We start from the raw sequence: 23,791 nt of genomic DNA on the forward strand, positions 1-23,791 counted from the left end.
GGACCAGGGATCAAACCCGCACCCCTTTCAGTGGAAGCACAGAGTCTTAACCACTGGAGCACCAGCGAAGTTCCACCTCATATCCTTTAATAATATTAAATATTAATATCTTAATATTAAAAATATTTAATAATATTTCATCGAATGGATGTTCCCATGGTTATTTTTTCTCTTATTTATTGGAGGATATCTTGGTTACCTGTACGTCTTGGCAATCATGAATAAAGCTCTTATAAAAATTTGTATGTAGGTTTTTTTATGAACGAAAGTTTCAACTCATTTGGGGAAATAGGAAGGAACCTGCTTGCTAGGAGGAACCTGGTAAGAATAGGTTTAGTTTTAAGAAACTGCCAAAGTAGGCATATCATTTCACATTACCACCAGCAGTGAGTGAGGGTTCATGTTGCTGCACATCTTCTCCATCATTTGGTGTTTGTTCTTGATGTTTTGATTTGAGCCATAATAGTGTCTAGTAGTATCTCATTCTTCTTTTATTTGCAACTCCTGTTGACATATGATGTTGAGCATCTTTTCTTATGCTTATTTACCATTCATATATCTTCTTTGGTGAGGTATGTGTTCCGATATTTTGTCCATTTTTAATTGTTTGATATATTGATTTATAAGAGTTCTTATAAACGGACATGTTGAATACCCGTCCTTTACAAGAGAAGTGTTTTACAAAGATTTTCCCCCAGACTTCAGCTTGTGTTTTTAATCTCTTAACACTGCATTTCACAGAACAAGTTTTCATTTTAGTGAAGTCAAACTTACTATTTTTTTTCTTTCATTGATCTTGCTTTTGGTGTTGTTTCTAAAAATGTATCACCAAAGCCAAGATCACCTAGATTTTCTCCTGTGTTATCTTCTAGGAGTTTTGTAGTTTTGCATTTTACGTAAGATCTATAATCCATTTTCAGTTAATTCCTATGGAAGGTTTATGATTTGTGTCTAGGTACATTGATTGATTGATTACATGGTAGGGATTTTTTGATGTTGTTTTTGTTTTTGGCAGGTGACTATCTAGTTTCCCTGGCACTATGTGTTGAAAAGACTGTTTTTTCCCATTATATTGCTTTTGACTCTTCGTCAAAGATCAATTGACTATATTTGTTTGGAACGATAGGAAAGCACTGACTTTTGTATATTAACCATTTATGATCTATAGGAAGGCGTTGACTTTTGTATAACCATTTATCCTTCAACCTTAATCTACTCTCTTATTTTAGTTCAAGAGGTTTTCTTTGTTATTGTTGATTCTTTGAGTTTTTCTCCATAATCATGTCATATGTGACAAAAGACAGTTTTATTTCCTACTTCCCATTCTGTATACCTTTTATTTCCTTTCCTTGTATTTTCTTTCATTGGATTAGCTTAGACTTCTGGTACAGTGTTGACTAGGACTGGTGAGAGAGGGGCCGTCCATTGCCTTCTTGATCTTACCAGGAAAGCATCTGGTTTCTCACCATAAGTATCATGTTAACCACAGATTTCTTGTAGATGGTCTTTCTCAGGAAGAGGAACTTCCCTTCTATTTGTTGTTCGCTGTCATGTATTTTGTCAAACGCTTTTACAGTTTTATTTTCTCCCTTTTTGTTCCTGATACTAATAATTTCTTTTTTCCCTCTTTTTTTCCTCAGCTTGTGTACACGTATCTTAATTTTATTAATATTCTCTAAGAGCCAGCTTTTGGTTTTGTTGGGTTTTCTCCATTGGCTTCCCATAATTTCATTGATTTCTTCTCCAACTTTTATTATTTATCTTCTCGTGCTTAATTTTTGTTTAATTTGCTCATCTTTTTCTAGTTGTGTAAGGTTGAAGTTTAGTTCACTTATTACACAGATCTCTTTTTTCAAGTGTATGCCTTCAATGCTATAAATTTCCTTTAAGCACTTTTTGCTAGATCCCACAATTTTAATCAATTGTACTTTCATTTTTGTTTAATTCAAAATAATTTTTAATTGCTCTTGAGTCTCCTTTGATCCATGAGTTATTTAGAAGTGTGTTGTTTAATCTCCAGGTATTTGAGGAGTTCCCAATATCTTTTTGTTATTGATTTCTAGATTAATGCCTTTGTGGTCTGAAAGCATATTTTATATGATTTCTCTTCTTTCAGATTTGTTAAGGTGTGTTTTATGTTATACAATGTGTTTTATCTTCATGAATTTTCCATATGCACTTGAGAAGAATATATATTCTGCTGTTGCTTGATGGAGTTATTTCACAGTTTTCAGTTAAATCCAGTTGCTGCTGGTTCTCATAATTATTAATGGAGTGTTGAAGTCTCCAGTAATAATAGTGGAGTCATCTATTTCTCCTTGCAGTTCTATCCATTTTTCCCTGGTGTATTTTGCCACTTTATTGTGTGCATAAGCACAAGGATTGCTGTGTCTCCTTAGAGACTTGACCCCTTTATCATTATGTAATGCCCCATTTTATCCCTGTGCTTTATCTGAAATTAGATATTTCAACTATTAAAAAAAATTTTTTTTTAATGTTTTGTCCATACCGTGCAGCATGTGGGATCTTAATTCCCCAACCGGGGATTGAACCTGCTCCCCCTACATTGGAATCATGGAGTCTTAACCACTGGATCAGAGTCTTAACCACTGGACTGCCAAGGAAGTCCCCTCAACTATTTCTTTTGTTAACATGATACATCTTTACATATCTTAGTCTTACTCCATCTGTCTTTAATGTTAATGTCAGTTTGTTACAGACAATACATAATTGGGTGTTGTTTTTTTATCCATTCTGACAGTATCTGTCTTTTGATTGTTGTATTTAGACCATTGAATTTTAAAGTGATTATTGATACAGTTGCATTAATATCTACAATAATTTTTGTGGTTTCCAGTTGTTGCCCTTGTTCTTTTTTTTTCCCTTTTGTCTTCTGCCTTTTTTCTGTCTTATCTGGCTTTGAGCATTTTATTTGATTCTATTTTTTCTTCTCCTAGCATATCAATTATACTTTACTTACTTTATTACTGGTGGCTCTTGAATTGTAGTATACATTTACAGTTAACCCAAGTCGACCTTCAAGTATCACTAAACCACTTCACTGGTTGTATAAATTCCTCATATTCCCAGTTCCTCTCTTCCTGTCCCTTTCAACATTGCTGTCATTCATTTTGCTTATCCATAAGCTATAATTACCAAATAAATTGTTTCTGGTATTATTTTCAATAATTGTTATCTATCAGATTAATTAAGAACTTTTTAAAGTGATATTTTCCCTTCATTTATTTTTTTCTCAAAAGCTCTCCCTTTATCACTTTCCTTCCTTTTGAAGAATTTCCTTTAACATTTCTTGCAAAGCAGGCGTACTGGTGACAAATTCCCTAATATGTTGTCTCACAGTCTTTATAAATCCTTTTTTAAAATAAATTTATTTATTTTAGGCTGCGTTGGGTCTTCGTTGCTGTGCGCAGGCTTTCTCTAGTTGCGGTGAGCGGGCGCCACTCCTCGTTGCGGCGCACGGACTTTTCATTGTGGTGGCTTCTCTTGTTGCAGAGCACGGGCTCCAGGCGCACGGGCCTCAGTAGTTGTGGCTCGTGGCCTCCATAGCACAGGCTTAGCAGTTGTGGCTCACGGGCTCAGTTGCTCCACGGCATGTGGGATCCTCCCGGACCAGGTCTCGAACCTTCATCCCTTGTTTTGGTAGGTGGACCCCTGCTTTGGCAGGCGGATTACCAACCACTGCGCCACTAGGGAAGCCCTGTCTCAAAGTCTTTATTTCTCCCTTACCTTTGAAGGATAATTTTGCTCAACAACGAATTCTAGTTAGATCCTTTTTTTCTATCAACACTTGAAATATTTTATTCACAAATGGTGCAGCCATTTGATCAACAGTCAGGCAGTTTCTCAAAAATTAAATCTATAATTATCATATGACCCCCCAGTTCCTTTCCCAGCTATATGCCTATGAAAAATGAAAACATGTGGTCAAACAAAATTTGTACATGAAATTTATAGCAATGTTACTCATAGTAGCCAAAAAGTGGAAATAATCTGAATGTCTATTAACAGATGAAAGGGTAAACAAAACATTTTATCCATCTAGTGGAATATTATTTGGCCATAAAAATTAATGAAATATTGATCAATGCCGGTGTACCTTGAAAAAGCTATGCCGAATGAAGTCAATCACAGAAACCATATATTACATAATTCCATTCATTTGAGAGCCCTGAATAAGGAAATCTATAGAGACAAATAGTAGATTAAGGTTTCCTAAGGCTGGATATTGGAGGAGGAAGATGGGATATTGGGAGTGAAAAAGTGAAGAGGAATTTCTTTTTGAGATGATGAATATCTTCAAAGATCAACTGTGGGAATGATTGTATATATCTGGGAATATACTGAAAACCTTTGAATTGTACTCTTTAATGTGATGCATTGTATGGTATCTACATTGTCTCAGTAAAGGTGTTCATATAAATTAAATACATTAAGAGTTATGCAATTCAATCTTGTAGGCATATAAGAGTTTCCAGATTGATGAACACATCCATCACCCCACATGGTTACTTTTTGTGTGGGTGGTGAGATTACTTAATCCACTGTCTTGGCTGATTTCAAGTATACAATGTAGGATACCGTATATTTTTTTTGTTTTGTTTGTTTGTTTGTTTGTTTTGCGGTACGCAGGCCTCTCACTGTAGTGGCCTCTCCCGCCGCGGAGCACAGGCTCCGGACGCGCAGGCCCAGCGGCCATGGCTCACGGGCCCAGCCGCTCCGCGGCATGTGGGATCCTCCCGGACCGGGGCACGAACCCGTGTCCCCCGCATCGGCAGGCGGACTCCCAACCACTGCGCCACCAGGGAAGCCCCGGGATACCGTATATTAAATCATCACATTGTAATCTTTAAATACAGGCAGTTTTATTAGTCATACCTCAGTAAAGCTGGTGGGGGCGGGGCGCAGATTTCCAGATACTTCCCTGTTTAGATAAAGACTATTTTTCTTCTATCAGTGAAAATCGGAATCAGTTGCCTTAGGGACATTATAGTCAGTTACATTTTGAAGTTCTCGAGAAACACTGGCAAAATCTGATCTAAAATAAATTTCCTTCCAATGTAAAATGTGAATTTAATGAAACCTGTGTTGACAAAAAAATTAATTAGTCGATCTAAGAAAGAAATGGAAAATTTTATTCGAGCCAAATTGAGGATTATAACCTGGAAATATACCCTCAGAAAGCTCCAAGAACTATTCTGCCCACTAGATGTCGAAGCACAGTTATATAAGATTTTGAGGCAGAGGGCTGCACATTAAATGATGTATTACTGACAGTTTACACAATCCAGGGCTGCATGTACAAAGGAAGTATGAATAGTGGGTCATGGGTATTCGTGGCCCCTTACAAGATTAAGCAGGAAGGCTATCTCCTAAGGAGTTATCTTCTTGATACTGGGAGAATGTTGCTCTTTATGCTTGAGCAGGTATTTCTGCCCGTGGGGAGGTTTGGTTGATGCATAATGCTGATACACAATGCACAGTAGAGGGGGAGGAGGAGGCCAAAGGGCAGAGAAAATTTTTTATGTTTAAATTTTCCTTGACTTGCCTTAGAATATGAAATTTTATTTCATGACCTAATAGTTTAATGAGTACATCTCACACCCTGTGGTTAGACTGAGTCCTTGTGCCCAGGCTGGGGTTGTTGGGTTCAAACTTCCCACAGACCCAAGTGTCCTGGGTTTCTTTCACTTAAGTGCCAAATAAGTGGGGGTGGGAAAGGGATGGGTGGAAGGCTCAATCCTTGCAAGGATCAAAGATCAAATGCAGCCGGGTTCTTTATTATCAGTGGTGAGGTCACATTTAGTGTCTTGTGTTTCTGAACAAGGGTTGCAGTTCCCTGAGTGGCCTGACAGCCCTATGCCAAGCCCTTGATCCCTAGAGACAGAACACCCTCTTGTTCCAGTGTGGCCTGGCCCACCCTCATGCTGTGTGCTTGTTTCACGAAAACTCAAGAATTCCCTGTAAATTGTGACCACATGTTCGCGAAGAGCTGGGAGAAAAAAACTGTAGAGGCAGCCCCAGGCCAGGAGAAAGTTTTTTCTCCATACAAACGATCGTGGCTGGGTCAGTTTCCCACTCACTGGCAGAAGGTGGTTCGGGTGAGCAGCGCATCCTCCCTCCTGTTGTAGCTCAAGCTGAGGGGCGTGGCCCTCCGAGCTATCCAATCAGGGGCGCCGCTGGAGCAGGTGGGTGGGGGCGACGTACCGCACCGGAGTGGACGTCCCTACTGGCGCCGGCCTTGCCGGAGATCGGGTATAACCTGTGGTTCACGGTTCCTGGTGAGCGGGCCGTGGTCTGTGTTGCGCTGTGACCTGCACTGGTCGTGGGAGCCGTAGGAAGGACTCAGGGAGACCCAGGAAACCTAGAAATGGTGAGTGTGCTGCCCCTGAGTGTGGAGTCGGGGCGGAGCGTCTTGTGGGAACCGGCTGTGGCGGGGCTCGGTCCTCAGTCCCCTCCCGCCCGCAGCGTGGACGCTGGGACGGCAGCCGGACGCCGGGCGTCCTGTCCCGTTATTTAGCTCGGCGCCCGACCCCAGAGCTTCGCTGGGCAGCGCTGTGCCTACGTCCCCGCGTCTCCCCAGACTGTGCGGTAACCACGGGGAGGGTCATTAGTGACAATCAGGCCTCGGTCTCTGGGGTTCGTGCGTGGGAGGAGCTGTAGTCTGCGGTGTTCCCGGTCCCTTTCTCCCAGGGGTCACCTGTTTTCTCCTGAGTTTTCCACATACTTGGGAAGCGGAGTCTCAAATCCATGCTCCCGTCCCCCCGCCGTAGCTCTTCCTAGGACTGATAATAAATCCCTAAATGTTCAGATCCCTCACCTCCTTCCCAGAGCCAACTTCCCCTCTCTAATTCACATTATAATCAGCTAACTGTTTGTCTTCCGGCTGCAAGTCACACAGATCCAATATTTTATCTTTTTTCTCCAGAGCCATGGAATGCTGTTTTTAAAAGATTTATATTTGCCTGTGGCTGTTTTTGTGAAAGCCGAGAATAACCACTTAGAACTAGGTTGCATCAAATCCTCTTGCCTCTCCCCCTAATCTGTCCTGCACACACACATCCTATGGGAAGTGCTTTGGGTGGAGGTTCTTCTTTGGAAATTTTCCTGGGTGTTTTGTCAGAACAGCCCCTCTCTGGGTTTGTCACCTCAGAAAGATTTTTTTCACTTATTTAAGTCTCAGTTTTTCAATAGAGGTAAAATGTATTTAATCAATAGAACTTCAAAGAGAGTATAAAATAGTTCTAAACAGGCAAGAAAGAGGTGAATTTTAGAAGAAAATAATATGTTCCAGTATTACACGTTCCATTTGTATAGGATTCTTTCACTCTTTATTCCCCTGAGCATGTATAGGAAGTTCCTGAGGTCTATTCTTTACTTTTGGGTGTCTTCAAGTAAATTTCCAGGGCTTAGAATTGCAGAGTAGAAGTGTTCCAGTATGATCAGTTGTTTACAAACCAGTTTCTTTCCCTGGAAATAATAATTACCTGACCCCTGAATAGATATTTGGGGTTTTCTATTTGAACTCGTCAAAGTGCCTTACAGTTTTCTTCCCTCCTTTCTATGTAAATGCTGGGTTTGAGTGACTTTTGGGATTGTTCACACACTGGCTTTGTGTCATTTAAAGTATCAACGGTTGTTCCACAGCAACTGCAGAGTGGAGCAGCGGCCTGGCCCAAGCTATGGCTCCCATTTTGTCTGCAAAGGGAAATACTTAAAGACCTGTTGGATTCTTCCTGGAGAGCCACCTTCTGCTGGTGTTCTTCCTGGTCACACCCACCACAGAAGGAGTCCTTTATACTGAGAAAAGCCCCTGGAACACTGGGGATGCATGTGCACACGGGGGTGGGAGGTGTGTCGTGATGGTATTTCTGAGTTTGTAGTTGTGGTTCCTTAGGTCTAGACATTTTTAGGCCTTATGCTGACGTTTTGCATTCAGAATGTAATTGGTGCACATCGAGAAAGTCTGAAGGTCAGGTGTTCTGTCTCATGGACAAAGGGTTGATGAATTTGGGAGTTCATTTGGGTCAGACCCTTAAACAGAATCAGGCTGAGAGTTTCCTCACTTGTGAGAGTAGAAGCCTGGAGGAAGGAGAGCGTCCATGCTTACAGGGGGGAGGACATATGGAGCTCCCAGTGTTCTTTCTTGTGGCTGCTCAGGTGTCCCTACCCTCCTTCACCAGAGGCTGACACACTGTAGGGGGTTACATCTCAACCAGGAGTGTTTAGAACCCAAGTTGCGATTACGTTCAACTTTGTGAACATGGTGGTGTTTTTGTTTTCTGAATTGTAGCGAAGCATGCTGCATATCTGTGTTGATTCTGGTTCTCATTGGCATTCGGGGTTATACTATGTAAGTTGGTTGACACATACAGTGTAAGATAAGAAAATTGTGGAACCAGGTAGAATTTTGGTTCCATTTAGGCAGGAGACCCTCAAGATGTGAGATATGGGTGTTTTTAAGTTCTCAGGTGCTTCTTTCATTTTTTTTTTTTTTTTTTTTTTTGCGGTACATGGGCCTCTCTCTGTTGTGGCCTCTCCCATTGCGGGGCACAGGCTCCGGACGCACAGGCTCAGTGGCCATGGCTCACGGGCCTAGCCGCTCCGCGGCATGTGGGATCTTCCCAGACCGGGGCACGAACCCGTGTCCCCTGCATCGGCAGGCGGACTCTCAACCACTGTGCCACCAGGGAAGCCCTGCTTCTTTCATTTTTTAGGTCAGTGTTTGTCCATGTCTCTAGAGAACTTTGACTTTTAAGAGGCTATACTATTCCTAAGGCAAATGAATTCCTATTTTAACGCATGCGAGGAAAAAGCAGTTGAATTTCTTTTTTCATTGATATGAGGAAAACACCTCAAAGCCTATGGAAATCTTTGAAATTTCTAGTACATTTCAGGGCTTAATTGAAACCCCTAATGTATTATAATATGCTACTCATACTATAAAATATTTTATGTTAAATATAGTGGAGGGAGGAACTATTACAGATCTTACTCAATTTATGATGGGCTTACATCCCAATAATCCCATCGTAAATTTAAAATATTGATAGTTGAAAATGCATTTAATACACCTTGCTTACTGAACATCATAGCTTAGCCTAGTCTGCCTTAAGCATGCTCAGAACACTTACATTAGCCTCCATTTGGGTAGAATCATCTAACACGAGGCCTATTTTATAATAAAGTGTTGACTGTCTGATGTACTTTATTGAGTACTGTACTGAATGTGAAAAATAGAATGGTTGTATGGGCACAGGATGGTTGTAAGTGTATCTGTTGAAAGTCGAAAAATTGTAAGTTGAAGCATTGTACGTTAGGGCTGTTGATAGAAATCCCGTTTTTTTAGTTGGAAAGGGATTTGTAAATTTTTCATGGTCTGCAGTTTTATATCTGCTAGTGTTTAAAGGATTAAATTTTGAAGTAGTTTCTTATGTAGAAAAGTTTAAATTTTAAAAATCAAAAGCTAATTTAAAATAATGATTAATCATAGGAAAAGGCAGTGTATGTAAATTTCTCTTCTTATTTTCAGTAACTAATGCATGGAAAGGTTGATTTTTTAAAAAAATTCCTGAGATAGGAAACTAACTTACATATCCTGTTCTACTTCTCTGCTCTTATTCCAGCCACCCTGAAATAACCAGTTTTGATTACTTCTTTATCATTTTCTTAGTGTTTCTTTGTATAAGAACAAACCAGTGCTAATGCTTTCTGGATTTGTTCTTATAATGAGCTGTTGGGGGTCCACATATATGATGTTTGACTACTGAAAGTTAAGCTCACCCCTCCCTCTTCCCCTAGTTCTTACCTGGACAGGCTGATAAGAAAGCCTGGAGGCTCCTGCCCTGTGAGCTGCTCTTTGCTGAGGAGCTCCTTCTCTGTGCTGAGCTGCCCTGTGTGGCATTGCTGACCCCACCAACCCTGGGTTCTATATACAGAGGACACCGAGTTGGAAGTTTTGGTAATTCGTTGTCCTCTCTGAGCAGGAGTATGAGAAAGGCTCCTTTGTTAAAGTGGTCCTCAGTCGATGTGTTGGCTGAAACCTATCAGTGTCATTAAGTAAAATTGTAACTGAGGCTGGGATTGCCTTGTCTTTGGGGAGTAAAAGGCTGATTGTATACCCTGTGAATGAGGTGAGCCCATGAGATGGCCACTCCTTAAAGATCAGGTATTTCAGAGAGAGAAGGAGACTGGGAAAGGCAGCCAGTAGGTGGTGAGCTGAGTCCACTCTCCTAATATGAGGGCTCACCTCTGCTGCTGCTGCCCCTGCCTCTACTGCAACGAAGATCCTGACCCTCTGAGTTACAGGGGACAACACCCATAGCCTCACTGTGGTACGGCAAAGGGATTAGTTCAAACTTAAACTAAAAACTCTATAAAATACCCGGTAGTCGTGGAGGAGACCTCTGATCCGGATGGCACTAGTGTGCACCCCTGGGGGAAAAATTTTATGAGTGCCAGGGTAGACAGGACACCCTTGTTTCCGAAGTATATCCTGGGACTTAAAATATAATATAGGGAAGGACGGGAAAGAAGGAACAAAAGGAAAAATGTATAGAAAAAAGGCTCACAACTTTCCAGTTGGAAATCCAAAATATACTAAAAAATTTACATAACCAAAAAGATAAAAAGGGCAGTCCTTGCTTTTTTTTTGAATTATGAGAAAGTGTAGTTTATTTTATTTTACATCTTTATTTGAGTATAATTGCTTTACAATGGTGTGTTAGTTTCTGCTTTATAACAAAGTGAATCAGTTATACATATACATATATTCCCATATCTCTTCCCTCTTGCATCTCCCTCCCTCCCACCCTCTCTATCCCACCCCTCCAGGCGGTCACAAAGCAGTGAGCTGCTCTCCCTGTGCTATGCGTCTGCTTCCCACTAGCTATCTATTTTACGTTTGGTAGTGTATATATGTCCATGCCACTCTCTCGCTTTGTCCCAGCTTACCTTTCCCCCTCCCCATATCCTCAAGTCCATTCTCTAGTAGGTCTGTGTCTTTATTCCTGTTTTACCCCTAGGTTCTTCATGACATTTTTTTTTCTTAAATTCCATATATATGTGTTAGCATACGGTATTTGTCTTTCTCTTTCTGACTTACTTCACTCTGTATGACAGACTCTAGGTCCATCCACCTCATTACAAATAGCTCAATTTCATTTATTTTTATGGCGAGTAATATTCCATTGTATATTTGTGCCACATCTTCTTTATCCATTCATCCAATGATGGACACTTAGGTTGTTTCCATCTCGGGCTATTGTAAATAGAGCTGCAATGAACATGACTCTTTTTGAATTATGGTTTTCTCAGGGTATATGCCCAGTAGTGGGATTGCTGGGTCATATGGTAGTTCTATTTGTAGTTTTTTAAGGAACATCCATACTGTTCTCCATAGTGGCTGAACCAATTCACATTCCCACCAGCGGTGCAAGAGTGTTCCCTTTTCTCCACACCCTCTCCAGCATTTATTATTTCCAGATTTTTTGATGATTGCCATTCTGACTGGTGTGAGATGATATCTCATTGTAGTTTTGAGTTGCATTTCTCTAATGATTAATGATGTTGAGGATTCTTTCATGTGTTTGTTGGCACTCTGTATATCTTCTTTGGAGAAATGTCTATTTAGGTCTTCAGCCCATTTTTGGATTGGGTTGTTTGTTTTTTTGTTATTGAGCTGCATGAGCTGCTTATAAATTTTGGAGATTAATCCTTTGTCAGTTGCTTCATTTGCAAACATTTTCTCCCGTTCTGAGGGTTGTCTTTTGGTCTTGTTTATGGTTTCTGTTGCTGTGCAAAACCTTTTAAGTTTCATTAGGTCCCATTTGTTTATTTTTGTTTTTATTTCCATTTCTCTAGGAGGTGGGTCAAAAAGGATCTTGCTGTGATTTATGTCATAGGGTGTTCTGCCTATGTTTTCCTCTAAGAGTTTGATAGTTTCTGGCCTTACGTTTAGGTTTTTAATCCATTTTGAGATTATTTTTGTGTATGGTGTTAGGGAGTGATCTAATCTCATACTTTTACATGTACCTGTCCAGTTTTCCCAGCACCAGTTATTGAAGAGGCTGTCCTTTCTCCACTGTACATTGCTGCCTCCTTTATCAAAGATAAGGTGACCATATGTGCGTGGGTTTATCTCTGGGCTTTCTATCCTGTTCCATTGATCTGTCTTTCTGTTTTTGTGCCAGTACCATACTGTCTTGATTACTGTAGCTATAGGAGCACCTCAATACATAAGGCAAATACTAACAGCCATAAAAGGGGAAATCGACAGTAACACATTCATAGTAGGGGACTTTAACACCCCACTTTCACCAATGGACAGATCATCCAAAATGAAAATAAAAAGGAAACACAAGCTTTAAATGATACATTAAACAAGATGGACTTAATTGATATTTATAGCACATTCCATCCAAAAACAACAGGATACACATTTTTCTCAAGTGCTCATGGAACATTCTCCAGGATAGATCATATCTTGGGTCACAAATCAAGCCTTGGTAAATTTAAGAAAATTGAATTTGTATCAAGTATCTTTTTCGACCACAATGCTATGAGACTAGATATCAATTACAGGAAAAGATCTGTAAAAAATACAAACACATGGAGGCTAAACAATACACTACATAATAACAAAGTGATCACTGAAGAAATCAAAGAGGAAATAAAAAAATACCTAGAAACAAATGACAATGGAGACACGACGACCCAAAACCTATGGGATGCAGCAAAAGCAGTTCTAAGAGGGAAGTTTATAGCAATACAATCCTACCTTAAGAAACAGGAAACATCTTGAATAAACAACCTAACCTTGCACCTAAAGCAATTAGAGAAAGAAGAACAAAAAAACCCCAAAGTTAGCAGACAGAAAGAAATCATAAAAATCAGATCAGAAATAAATGGAAAAGAAATGAAGGAAATGATGGCAAAGATCAATAAAACTAAAAGCTGGTTCTTTGAGAAGATAAATAAAATTGATAAACCATTAGCCAGACTCATCAAGAAAAAAAGGGAGAAGACTCAAATCAATAGAATTAGAAATGAAAAAGGAGAGGTAACAACTGACACTGCAGAAATACAAAAGATCATGAGAGATTACTACAAGCAACTCTATGCCAATAAAATGGACAACCTGGAAGAAATGGACAAATTATTAGAAATGCACAACGTGCCAGGACTGAATCAGGAAGAAATAGAAAGTATGAACAGACCAGTCACAAGCACTGAAATTGAAACTGTGATTAAAAATCTTCCAACAAACAAAAGTCCAGGACCAGATGGCTTCACAGGCGAATTCTATCAAACATTTAGAGAAGAGCTAACACCTATCCTTCTCAAACTCTTCCAAAATATAGCAGAGGGAAGAACACTCCCAAACTCATTCTACGAGGCCACCATCACCTTGATACCAAAACCAGACAAGGATGTCACAAAGAAAGAAAACTACAGGCCAATATCACTGATGAACATAGATGCAAAAATCCTCAACAAAATACTAGCAAACAGAATCCAACAGCACATTAAAAGGATCATACACCATGGTCAATTGGGGTTTATTCCAGAAATGCAAGGATTCTTCAATATACGCAAATCAATCAACGTGATACACCATATTAACAAACTGAAGGAGAAAAACCGTATGATCATCTCAATAGATGCAGAGAAAGCTTTCGACAAAAAGTCCTTGCTTTTTGAACCTCTTCAGAACATAGGTTTTGAATTAATGTTACAGTCTCCTATAATGCCGTAATTCACAAACCTTCCTACAATTATTGAGTGAGAGATCTCAAGTTAGTTATACCTAGAATCTCAGTAGATTTAAGCAAGGTGTACTGCATGATCTTAGAGGAAGTATGGAATATAATATAGAGGGCAGATTGGTATACTTCACCATAACCATCAGAACTCTTTGCCTCTCCTTACGATCATAACACCCATTGTCACAAAATGTCCCATAGTGAGCAGGAAAGCTCTGAACCAATAAATCATAAATTAAAATTAAGTTAAATTAAGTTCTTGCCACTTCCAAATTGGCTTCACAAAATGAGACTCCATGGTCCTTACCCCTTAGTTAAATTAGTTATATGATCCAGTATAAGTTAAACAGGGCCTATGAGGATTGAAAACTTTAAGAAACCTGTTATTTTGGGAAGAAGTGATTATCCCCAGGGCTTCTGCCTTGAACAGCCTAATTTGACCTGTTATTAAACCTGGAAAGAGTGAAAAACACCTCACAGTGGATGCTACAACCTTGAGGCTGTTGTCCCATCACAGAAACCCCTTATTCCTAGCCCCCAACATTATGGAAATTACTGACTCCATCTACTCAGCAACTGCTAAACATTCTGCTCAACATTCTACTCTCACAGATTTGGCTACGTCTGTTCTGTTCAGTTCCTGTTTCAACAGCCTCTCAGCTGCACTTGGCCTTCACCTCTGAAAGGACATGATACACCTTTAACTGGTTACCGTCAGGGAACCTCAACACCACTGTGAAAACACACAGTCTCTGCAGGCAGGATCTGAACTGCATCCACCTTGTGCCACGAGCAGAGATACGACATTAATGACATCTCTTCTGAGGAAGTTCATTTGATATTCAGGACATACAGTATTGAAAAAGGTGGGCTCGTAAAAAGTGGATGGGCATTGCTCCAAACATATGAGGCCTGGATACCTTTAATGAATACATTAAAAAAAATTAATAAACAGAAGCCCACCCCTTCCTGGCACCATGAAGAAATACCAATAGTCCGTCTCAGCACTCACAACATTGTCTAGATTCTTGTGATGTTTGGGAGGCAACATATCCCTTGTTTATAAATTTACCGGAGCCCATTTATGCGGTTACTTGGAAATTGGGCCACCTTGAATAGACAGCCCTACCATAGAAGGCTCAAGACTGTTGCCATACAACAGGCACACCTGGTAGTGTCCTCAGAGACTCCTTCACTATAGTGAAGAGGCTTCAGCACCCACCTCCCATACCTTCTGGTCACCCCTGATGGTCTTGTGTTGTAATTTCTCTCTTTTTCTTAGTTATGATCACAAGATGTTTATCAGTTTCATTGATCTTGTCAAAGAACCAGCTTTTTTTCTTTTAATATACTGCACTGATTTTTCCCCCAATTTTTATTATTTCTTTTATTCTGCTTACTTTGGGTTTAAATTGTTCTTTTCCTTCCGAAGGTAGATATTTACATTGTTGATTATAGATTTTTCTTTTTTTTCTAGTGTATTTGTTCAGTGGCATAAATTTCCCTCTAAGCATTGTTTTGCTGCATCCCACAACCCTTGATTAGTTGTATTTTCATTTACTTCAAAATAATTTTTTATTTCTCTTGGGACTTCTTTTTTGATCCCACGTATTATTTAGAAGCGTATTGTTGAATCTTCACGTATTTTGGGGAGTTTCTGACTATCTTCATGTTACTGATTTCTAGACTAGTGCCTGTGTGGTGTGAGAGCATATTTTGAATGACTGTTATCCTTTCAAATTTGTTAAAGTATGTTTTATGTCCCAGAATGTGTTCTGTCTTGGTGAATGTTCCTTATGAACTTGAGAAGAATGATTTCCATGGATTACAATTAAATCCAGTTGTTCCATGGTGCTATTGATTTCAGTTCTGTCCTTCCTAATTTTCTGCCTGCTGCAATTGATAATTCATGGTAAGGAGGTGTTGAAGTCTACAACTAGTAGTGGATTCACTTACTTTCTTGCATTCTGTCAGTTTTGGCCTCATATATTTTGCCCATCTGTTGTGATGCATGTACACATGAATGATTGTTATGCCTTCGTGGAGAATTGACACCTTTGTCATTATGATAAAGTCCCTCTTTATCTTTTTAAATTTATTTTATTGAAGTATAGTGGATTTACAATGTTGTGTTAGTTTCTGCTATACAGCAGAGTGATTCAGTTATGCATATATATACATATTCTTTTTCATATTCTTTTCCATTATGGTTTATTACAGGATATTACACACTCTGCGTCATGGAGTGTGTAAATGGTGGATAATAAGAAACGGGAGGAAAGAGTTTTTCTCACCAATGGATGGTCTTAAATTGATAATATTTATTTCATTTTTATAGCATTTCTGACATTTCCCAACATGCTTTGGACCCTGCCATTAGACAGCAATAGGATTTGTAATGTGATCGCAGTAAAACTATGTAAATAATGTTCATGTGTTCCTGATGCTGTTAAATTTATGAGGAAGTAAGTATGGACAGAGAATTAGTTTCTGATGATCAAGTCAGAGAATAAATGTTGGGAGATAGCAGAATCATATGTAACCTTCCTTATAAATGGAGTATAGATGTCCAGTGCTGTCAGTCTTACTCATCCTACCATACATATATATGGGATGTTGTAGGATGCAGTGGTCTTTGAGGATGTTGCTGTGAACTTCACCCTGGAAGAGTGGGCTTTACTGGATTTTTCACAGAAGAAACTCTACAGAGATGTGATGGGGGAAACCTTCAGGAACCTGGCCTCAGTAGGTAAGGATGACAACTTACCTTCACCTTGTCAGTCAAAGGTCAAGTTTTTCTGCCCTACAATATTATTCTAAGAGGTGGAATGTGTACAGGGAGGACATTGTAAATAAACTAGGTATGGTCACAGCTCACTGTAGCACTAGAATCTAATAATTTTTCTATAACTTCTAATACTTTGGAATCATTTTTCTGTGTCTGCATTTTAGGAGAAACATGGAAAGATCATGACATTGAAGATAAATGCAAAAACCAGGGGACAAAACTAAGGTGAGTGGCACTCCCAGCAGAAAGCAGTGTTTCACATGAGAATTATATTATTGTACCAGATCTTAAAAAGAAACAAGACAATCCATGCTTCAAATTTATTGCTTCTCAGAAAATTTTCACCAAATTACTTTCTTACATGTGACATAATGTTCAGTGTTTGCAAAATAGTTCACTTGGAAACAGAATTAATAAGCCCTATGTATAAATATCACCATTTTGGTGAGCAAGGGTGAGTCCTCTCGCGGAGCATTCAGTATATTCAGTTTTGAACAATTCACCCAAAATAGAAAAATACCTATAGTTTTGCTACAAATAATAAAATTGTAGCTGAAATACTGTAATAAGTATGAAATCATTAATGAAGAGATCATTAATAATTCCTCCTTGTTTTTTGCAGGAGTCGTAAGGTAGGGAGAATATGTGAAGGGAAAGAGGATAGTCCATGTAGAGAAAACCTCAGCCTTATTCCAAATCTCAATCTGAACAAGAAAACTCTTATCAGAGTAAAACCATGGGAACACAAAGTATGTGGAAAAGTCCTCATGCATCATTCATCCCATAATAGGTACACCAGAAGTCACGTTGGACACGAGCCATATGAGTATCAGAAAAATGGAGAGAAGCCATATAAATGTAATGTATGTGGGAAAGCCTTTAGTTATCTGCAGTGTTTTGAAAAACATAAAAGAAATCACACTGGAGGGAAAACCTATAAATGTAAGGAGTGTGGGAAAGCCTTCATGCAGCTCGAAACTTTTCAGAGACACATGGTAACACATACTGGAGGTGCCTCTTATAAGTGTAAGGATTGTGGGAAAACTTTTAGTTCTTTAGCTTCACTTCAGATACATGAAAAAGCCCACACTGGAGAGAAACCTTATAAATGTAAACATTGTGGAAAAGCCTATAGATATCATCAAACTTTACAAATACATGAAAGGACTCACACAGCAGAGAAATCCTATGAATGTAAAAAATGTAGTAAAGCATTCAGTTGTCCCAGTTCCCTCCGAATACATGAAAGAACTCACAATGGAAAGAAACCTTATGAATGTAAACAATGTGGTAAAACCTTCAGATATTACCCTTCCTTCCAAACACACGAAAGAGTTCATACTGGAGAGAAACCCTATGAATGTAAGCCATGTGGTAAAACTTTCAGTTCTAATATAGGTTTCCAAATACATGAAAGAAATCACACTGGAGAAAAACCCTATGAATGCCAAAAATGTAGTAAAGCCTTCAGTTGTCCCAGTTCTTTTCGAAAACATGAAAGAACTCATACTGGGGAAAAACCTTATGAATGTAAGGAATGTGGGAAAGCCCTTAGAGCTCTTGCAAGCCTTCGAGTGCACATGATCACTCACACTGGAGTGGGACCTTATAAATGTAAGCAGTGTGAGAAAGCATTTATTTCTCCCAGTTCATTTCGAATACATCAAAGGAGTCACACTGGAGAGAAACCCTATGAATGTAAACAGTGTGGTAAAACCTTCAGGTATTACCCTTCCTTTCAAAAGCATGAAAGAACTCACACTGGAGAGAAACCCTATGAATGTAAGGAGTGTGGAAGAGCCTTTAGTTGTTCAACTTTGCTGCGACTACATGAAAGAACATACACTGGAGAGAAACTCTATGAATGTAAGCAGTGTGGAAAAGCCTGCAGAGATTACACTTCCTTAGAAACACACATAAGAATTCATACTGGAGAGAAACCCTATGAATGTAAACAATGTGGAAAGGCCTTCAGGTGTTATCAAAGTTTTCGAAGACATGAAAGAAATCACACTGGAGAAAAACCCTATGAATGTAAAAAATGTAGTAAAGCATTCAGGTGTCCCAGTTATCTTAGAACACATGAAAGAACTCACACTAGAGAAAAACCCTATGAATGTAAACAATGTGGTAAAGCCTACAGAGGTTACAGTTCCTTGCAAACACATGAAAGGACTCACACAGGAGAGAAACCCTATGCATGTAAGGAATGTGGAAAAGCTTTCAGGTGGTATCAGAGTTTTCGAAGACATGAAAGAACTCACACTGGAGAGAAACCCTATGAATGTAAAGAATGTGGGAAGGCCTTCAGTCATCCCACTTCCTTCCGAAGGCATGAAAAGACTCACAGGGTAGAACCTTTTGAATGTAAACAGCGTGGGAAAGACTTCAGTTGGCCTTCATTGTTACATGTTAAAACTCCCATCAGAAATAAATTATAAATGTAAGTAACATGAGAAAGCTTGATGAAAATTAATCCATGTATAACGTTCCAAAAAACTTTCAACACAAAAGAATTGTTTTTTACAAGTTGTAAATATATTGTTTATCAAGCCTCTTTCTTAAAGTGTATCATTGGAGTGTGGGTTTCTACTAGTTTCAAAAATGAATATTGGGGTGATACAATTCTGCAAGTCATCTTTCAACAGTAGTACATAACATTAAAAGGCAGTGCTTTTTCCTGAATCAGTTAATATTTTCTCTCCCCATTTTGAAGTCTGTTGGATCCATGGGTGAATTGAACTGTATTTCTGATATGTGCATAATCAGGTTTAATTTTTTATAGGTTTATTCTGTGTTAAGGGACAATTGGAAAATGTGGTATTTGTTGGGATTTTCCTACTGGATATCTGGATACTGGACAGTTCCTGGATATCTTTATAGTCTATTTTATGTATTCTACCTTTCTTAATGACAAAGCTCCTTTTTTGGAGTTTCATGTGAATAATTGTTTTTATATTTGGGCCTTTGCTTGTTGTTCTTCCAATGACTGTTATTTGGTGAATAGATTTTAAGAAGAGAGACCTGTGATGGGACAAATATCTGAGCCTGTGGGTAATGTTAGAAACTAATTTTATTTTTTATTGGAGTATAATTGCTTTACAATGTTGTGTTAGTTTCTTCTGTACAGTGAAATGAATCTGCTATATGTATACATATATCCCCACCCTCTTGGACCTCCCTCCCCACCCATCCCACCCATCTAGGTTAATACAGAGCACCAAGCTGAGCTCCCTGTGCTCTACAGCATGTTCCCACTAGCTATCTGTTTTATACACGGTACTGTATTTATGTCAAACCTAATCTCCCAATTCATCCCACACTCCCCTTCCCCCTCTGTGTCCACACGTCTGTTCTCTACTTCTGCGTTTCCATTCCTGGCCTGCAGATGTGTTCATCTGTACCACTTTTCTAGATTCCACATATATGTGTTAATATACAATATTTGTTTTTCTCCTTCTGACTTATTTCACTCTGTGTGACAGACTCTACGTCCATCCACATCTCTACAAATGACCCAATTTCATTTCTTTTTTTTTTTAAGGCTTATTTTCTTTATTCTTTTAATTAATTAATTTATTTTTGGCTGCGTTGGGTCTTCATTGCTGCGCGTGGGCTTTCTCTAGTTGTGGCGAGCGGGGGCTACTCTTCATTGTGGTGTGTGAGCTTCTATTGCAGTGGCTTCTCTTGTTGTGGAGCATGGGCTCTAGGTGTGCAGGCTTCAGTAGTTGTGGCACACAGGCTCAGTAGTTGTGGTTTGCAGGCTCAGTAGTTGTGGCACGTGGGCTTCAGTAGTTGTGGTTTGCAGGCTCTAGAGCACAGGCTCAGTAGTTGTGGCGCACAGGCTTAGTTGCTCCACAGCATGTGGAATCTTCCCAGACCAGGGCTCTAACTCGTGTCCCCAGCATTCGCAGGCAGATTCTTAACCACTGTGCCACCAGAGTAGCCCCAATTTCATTTATTTTTATGGCTGAGTAATATTCCAATTTATATATATATATATAGCGTGTGTGTGTGTGTGCGCATATATACACATGCGTGCGTGCACACACACACCACATCTTCTTTATCCATTCATCTATCGATGGATATTTAGGTTGTTTCCATGTCCTGGCTATTGAAATAGTGCTGCAATGAACATTGGGGTACATGTGTCATTTTGAACTATGTTTTTCTCAGGGTATATGCCCAGTAGTGGGATTGCTGGGTCATATGATAGTTCTGTTTTTAGTTTTTTAAGGAACCTCCATACTGTTCTCCACAGTGGCTGTATCAATTTACATTCCCACCAACAGTGCAAGAGGGATCCCTTTTCTTCACACGCTCTCCAGCATTTATTGTAGATTTTTTGATGATGATTGTTTTGACTGGTGTGAGGTGATACCTCATTGTAGTTTTTTTTTTTTCTCATTGTAGTTTTGAGTTGCATTTCTCTAATAATTAGTGATGTTGAGCATCTTTTCATGTGCCTCTTGGCCATCTGTGTGTCTTCTTTGGTGAAATGTCTGTTTAGGTCTTCCGCCCATTTTTTGATTGGGTTGTTTGTTTTTTTGATATTGAGCTGCATGAGCTGTTTATATGTTTTGGAGATTAATCCCTTCTTTGCTGCTTCATTTGCAAATATGTTCTCCCATTCTACGAGTTGTCTTTTCATCTTGTTTATGGTTTCCTTTGCTGTGAAAAAGCTTTTAAGTTTAGGTCCCACTTGCTTATTTTTGTCTTTATTTCCATTTCTCTAGGAGGTGGGTCATAAAAGATCTTGCTGTGATTTATGTCAGAGTGTTTTTCCTATGTTTTCTCTTTAAGAGTTTTATAGTGTCCAGTCTTACATTTAGGTCTTTAATCCATTATGAGGTTATTTTTGTGTCTGGTTTTAGGTAGTGTTCTAATTTCATTCTTTTGCATGTAGTTGTCCAGTTTTCCCAGCACCATTTATTGAAGAGGCTGTCTTTTCTCCATTGTATACTCTTGCCTCCTTTTTCATAGATTAGGTAACCATAGGTGAGTGGGTTTATCTCTGGGCTTTCTATCCTGTACCATTGATCTATATTTCTGTTTTTGTGCCAGTACCATACTGTCTTGATTACTGTACCTATGTAGTATGGTCTGAAGTTGGGGAGGCTGATTCCTCCAGCTCCGTTTTTCTTTCTCAAGGTTGCTTTGGCTATTAGGGGTCTTTTGTGTTTCCATACAAATTGTAAAATTTTTTGTTGTAGCTCTGTGAAAAATGCCATTGGTACTTTGATAGGGATTGCATTGAACCTGCAGATCGCTTTGGGAAGTATAGTCATTTTCACAATATTGATTCTTTGAATCCAGGAGCATGGTGTATCTCTCCATCTGTGTAATCTTTTATTTCTTTCATCAGTGTTTTATAGTTTTCTGAATACAGGTCTTTTTCCTCCTTAGGTAGGTTTATTCCAAGGTATTTTATTCTTTTTGTTGCGATGGTAAATGGGATTGTTTCCTTAATTTCTCTTTCTGATCTTTTGTTGTTAGTGTATAAGAATGCAAGAGATTTCTGTGTATTAATTTTGTATCCTGCAACCTTACCAAATTCATTGATGAGTTCTAGTGGTTTTCTGGTGGCATCTTTAGGATTTTCTATGTATAGTATCATGTCATCTGCAAACAGTGACAGTTTTACTTCTTTTCCAATTTGTATTCCTTTTATTTCTTTTTCTTCTCTGATTGCCGTGGCTAGGACTTCCAATGCTGTGTTGAATAGTAGTGGCAAGAGTGGACATCCTTGTCTTGTTCCTGATCTTAGAGGAAATGCTTTCAGTTTTTCACCTTTGAGAATGATGTTTGCTGTGGGTTTGTCGTATATGACCTTTATTATGTACGGTATGTTCATACATAGGTATGTTCCCTCTCTGCCCACTTTCTGGAGAGTTTTTATCATAAATGGGTGTTGAATCTTTTTCTGTGTCTATTGAGATGATCATATGGTTTTTATTCTTTAATTTGTTAATACAGTGTAACACATTGATTGATTTGCGTATATTGAAGAATCCTTGCATCCTTGGGGTAAATCCCACTTGATCATGGTGTATGATCTTTTGAATGTGTTGTTGGACTCTGTTTGCTAGTATTTTGTTGAGGATTTTTGCATCTATATTCATCAGTGATATTGGTCTGTAATTTTCTTTTTTTGTGATATCTTTGCCTGGTTTTGTTATCAGGGTGATGGTGGCCTTGTAGAACGAGTTTTGGAGTGTTCCTCCCTCTGCAATTTTTTGGAAGAGTTTGAGAAGGATAGGTGTTAACTCTTCTCTAAATGTTTGATAAAGTTTGCATGTGAAGCCATCTGGTCCTGGACTTTTGTTTGTTGGAAGATATTTAATTACAGTTTCAATTTCATTATATGTGATTGATCTGTTTATATTTTCTAACTGTTCCTGGTTCAGTCTTGGAAAGTTGCACCTTTCCAAGAATTTGTCCAATTCTTCCAGGTTGTCCTATTTATTGGCATATAGTTGCTTGCAGTAGTCTCTTATGATCCTTTGTATTTCTGCAGTGTCAGTTGTAATTTCTCCTTTTCATTTCTAATTTTATTGATTTGAGTCCTCTCTCTTTTTTTCTTGATTATTCTGGCTAAAGTTTTATCAATTTTGTTTATCTTCTCAAAGAACCAACTTTTAGTTTTATTGATCTTTGCTATTGTTTTCTTCATTTCTATTTCATTTATTTCTGCTCTGATCTTTATGGTTTCTTTCCTTCTACTAACTTTGGATTTTCTTTGTTCTTCTTTTTCTAGTTGCTTTAGGTGAAAGGTTACATTGTTTATTTGAGATTTTTCTTGTTTCTTGAGGTGAGCGTGAATTGCTATAAACTCCCCTCTTAGAAATGCTTTTGCTGCGTCCCGTAGGTTTTGGATTATCGTGCTTTCGTTATTTGTTTCTCGGTATTTTTTTCATTTCTTCTTTGATTTCTTCAGTGATCTCTTGGTTATTTAGCAGCACACTGTTTAGCCTCCATGTGTTTGTGTTTTTTACAGTTTTTTTCCTGTAATTGATTTCTAATCTCATAGCTTTGTTGTGAGAAAAGATACTTGATACGATTTCAATTTCCTTAAATTTTTCAAGGTTTGATTTGTGACCCAAGATGTGACCTATCCTGGAGAACGTTCTGTGTGCGCTTGAGAAGAAAGTGTATTCTTCTGCTGTCAGATGGAATAAATATTAATTAAGTCTATCTAGTCTATTGTGTCTTTTAAAAC

General features: G+C 38.8%; 1 protein-coding gene across 1 annotated transcript; it reads left to right on the forward strand.

The window, feature by feature from the left end:
* The first annotated feature begins 6,263 nt into the window (after window positions 1-6,263).
* Window positions 6,264-19,216, forward strand: LOC101278423 (zinc finger protein 14-like). Its single transcript, XM_049707130.1, has 4 exons — window positions 6,264-6,391; window positions 16,404-16,530; window positions 16,734-16,794; window positions 17,192-19,216. Exons 1-4 carry the CDS (start codon window positions 6,389-6,391, stop codon window positions 19,008-19,010), a joined length of 2,010 nt encoding a protein of 669 aa, XP_049563087.1. The 5' UTR covers window positions 6,264-6,388; the 3' UTR covers window positions 19,011-19,216.
* The last annotated feature ends 4,575 nt before the right edge of the window (window positions 19,217-23,791 follow it).

Source organism: Orcinus orca, chromosome 3 (genome assembly GCF_937001465.1).
Source record: "Orcinus orca chromosome 3, mOrcOrc1.1, whole genome shotgun sequence".
In the NCBI taxonomy this organism is placed as follows: Eukaryota; Metazoa; Chordata; class Mammalia; order Artiodactyla; family Delphinidae; genus Orcinus; species Orcinus orca.

Bases quoted from the DNA above. Each gene is read 5' to 3' on its own strand.
- LOC101278423 (XM_049707130.1), top strand. The intron at 16,531-16,733 runs GTAAGGATGACA...TCTGCATTTTAG, and splicing joins CAGGAACCTGGCCTCAGTAG to GAGAAACATGGAAAGATCAT. The intron at 16,795-17,191 runs GTGAGTGGCACT...TGTTTTTTGCAG, and splicing joins AACCAGGGGACAAAACTAAG to GAGTCGTAAGGTAGGGAGAA.